At 39.1% G+C, this 3,112-nt stretch overlaps 1 protein-coding gene across 1 annotated transcript; it reads right to left on the reverse strand.

The window, feature by feature from the left end:
* Positions 1-566: 566 nt before the first annotated feature.
* On the reverse strand, positions 567-2,200 carry LOC137736658 (transcription factor TCP18). The gene has a single exon (XM_068475894.1). It carries the CDS (start codon positions 2,017-2,019, stop codon positions 583-585), a length of 1,437 nt encoding a protein of 478 aa, XP_068331995.1. The 5' UTR covers positions 2,020-2,200; the 3' UTR covers positions 567-582.
* Between the last annotated feature and the right edge of the window lie 912 nt (positions 2,201-3,112).

Genomic DNA, 3,112 nt, shown 5'->3' on the forward strand with positions numbered 1-3,112 from the left:
TATGATCATCCTAATGATTGTTATCAGCTGCAGGTTTGCTACATAGAGAAATACATATCCAAAGCAAAAGAATATTTGAAATGTGGCATGCATATAGTAAAGTTTACTCTTATTTTCCAGTTTTATTTTATATGTCTATGTGATTGTCTTCCCTTGCAATTTTAGGGAAAAACTGAATTACTGCAACACTATTTTCCTAAATGATCAATGATCGAAGATGTACTATATATATGCTAGCATACTATTTCAGTTATATTACGGAAAGTAACGACGATGATCAGAAAATATAAAATCACAACGATGCTAGCATAACATAAAATCTCCAATCAAATTATTATAGTACCTGACACTGTATTGCACAAATGTTTTTATAAATTCAAGAAATTACGACATCTTCAAATTACATTTTCTAACAATACATTCGAATAAAGTTTAGAGAGATGCCTGAAAACATTTTTCTCGCACTGTCGAAGATAGCAATCCACTACAACACAAATTACCAGTGAATATATTCGGATACTGAGCTTGATAATTAGCTATATATAGCAGCAGCAGGAGGAGGAGAAGGTGGAAGAAGATTCGTTAATTTCCAGTAAACAGGGGCTGCAAAGTACTAATATTTGAATTGATCTCAAAATTTGAAGAGGTAGTGGAGTTTTGGTCTTGAGCCTTGGCTAAGGTGTTGAGGAAAATTGAATTAGGGTTTTGCTCTTGAGTACCGGTCCCGAAAATTGAGCTAGGGTTCTGTTGTTTTGGGTATGAGGTAGGGTTTTGCACTACTTGCAGCACGTTACCTGTAATAATATTCTTGGTGTTGTTGATTGCTCCCCAATTCCCTGGAAAATCACAGTCCTCAGAATTTGCTCCACTTGCCTCTGCATGTCGCAAAAAATCAAAATTCAAAAACGAGCTTTCTGCACCACCACAACTACTACTTGTTCTGCCCACAATTTTCTGACCATCGTTGGGACGATTCATGCTCATCATCATGGAATTCATCATTCCAGCTGTTTCAAACAATTCATTAGGGTTTTGTTGTTCTTGATGCTTATGGCTTTGCTTTGTACTCTGATGATCTTGATCAAACCCTCTGATCCTCATCAACTTCTCCCTTGTTCTCTCTCTTGCCCTTGCTCTTGCCTCCACCCTCGATTCCCTTGCAACCACGGATAACTTCCTGTTCTTTTTCTCCCTAGCCAACCCAACAGAAATGTCACCTTTTGCAGCACTACTATTTGGCTCCATAATTTTCGATGCGACATCACCGGTAGTACTCTCTGATGAATTCACCTTTGCAGTTGCACCGCCATTTGTGCTGCTGTAATCCTCCTTGGGTGAGACGAGGAGGTGCTGCTTGAGGTCCTTGATGGCGGTCTTTGACTTTGTGAAAAGCCACTCAATTGTTTTGCTGGCTTTGTCAAACCCCAACATGTCTTGAAGATCAAAGAACTTCCGGGCAATTTGGAGGGACAGCCTCATTCTCCGGTCTCTTGGACCTTGAGCTGTGTAGATCTTGCTGTGTCTGTCTTTTTTCCCACTCGCTCTCTTTCGAGCAAATTTTTCCTTTTTCTCTCCACCTCCTTCTCCATTCATCTTCACATTATTTTTCTTAATCTGTGAATCTGCAGCCGGGATAACAGTGATCTGGTCGGCACGGTTGATCAACTCCATTGTTTTGTTTGAATTTGAATCCACAATGCTTATTTTAGCGCTACTGTGAGCTCGAATATGGTTGGAATGCGTTGCTACATTAGTAGTACTAGAGTTGTCAATCAAGAGCTGCTGCTGAGATAGCAAGTAGCTCAAGAGCATTCCATCGTGTTCAAGAAAATCAGGTGCCTGCTGCTGCTGCTGCTGGTCATCAGAGTAGTAGTACTGTGAATAGTATTGATGATGGCCACCATGTGATGATATTGAATTAGGGTTTTGATGAAAATCATCAATAATACCATTTGTGTGGTTGTCATCACATAGAAAAGGTAGCTGGGAATTACTAGTGGTGCTGCTAGAAGGAAACATGGATATATAATTGTATATGACAATTCTTTAGCTCCACAAAACCCTAAAGATTGTGATGATGCATGACGTCTCTTTTAATTCGGTGCTGTTTTGACCGCCGGAAAAACAACACAAACAATAGTAGTAAAGAGAAAGGGCAAGAAATAAATCGACTACTATGTGGATGCCCTGGAGGGTTACTGTTCTTCTACATGTATAAGAGAGCCTTAAAGGAAAAGGACGCAACTAGTTATGAAGAGCTACAAAGAAAACACAAAGTGCAGAGTCTGATGAGGGCGATGGCGGTGCTTTGTTGCTAGTGTAGAGCTGAACCAAGACCTGGAAACTGGTTTTTGCTTCACCATTATTACATATTCAAGCAAGAAAATGTCACCGTACTCCACAGTAGTAGTACCGGGTTGCAAAAGAAAGAAAGAAAGAAAGAGAGTGAGTGGATACGAAATATAGAAAGAGCACGAGGGACGGAGAGAAGAGTACACATAAGTGAGATAGCTAGGTAAAGCTATATACATGTATATATAAGATAGACATCTAGCTAGTTGTGCAACTGATGATATCTCTTGGGTCCTAATTTGAACATGTAAGTGAATGGTGACACATCACGTGGGTGAGTGCAGGGGTGAGAGCAAGAAAGCGACCGAACCTAGCTATCCTTTTTCACAACCCTCTGTGTTTGTGTAAAGAGCGACCACAAGCTAATAAGGTTATTTGCTTTATAAGAGTCGGAAGAACGTTTATCGTACGTAGCTTAACTCTTGTTTTGTAAAGAGGATGTTCCCACAATTCAAATCCATGACTTTTCGATCATAAAAGAGCAATATTTTCATCGTGCCAATCTTCTGTGTTTGTGTGTGAATATAATTCATTATTTTGTTTTTTATGAGAAAGAATAAAGAAAGGAAGAGGTGTGTAGTAATTAATCAATCAATATTCGATCCTGTAATGTGTGTAAGTTGTTAATTACGTTTTATATAAGTTACTCTCTTGATTATATGATATTCTTTGAAAAACTTATTCATATCTCTACGGAATTTTTAGAGGGCTAGAAACTGACCGCCTACATGTATAGGTGCCCTGGAAAGAGTGAGAGAGG

This window comes from Pyrus communis, chromosome 6 (genome assembly GCF_963583255.1).
Source record: "Pyrus communis chromosome 6, drPyrComm1.1, whole genome shotgun sequence".
NCBI classification, from domain to species: Eukaryota; Viridiplantae; Streptophyta; class Magnoliopsida; order Rosales; family Rosaceae; genus Pyrus; species Pyrus communis.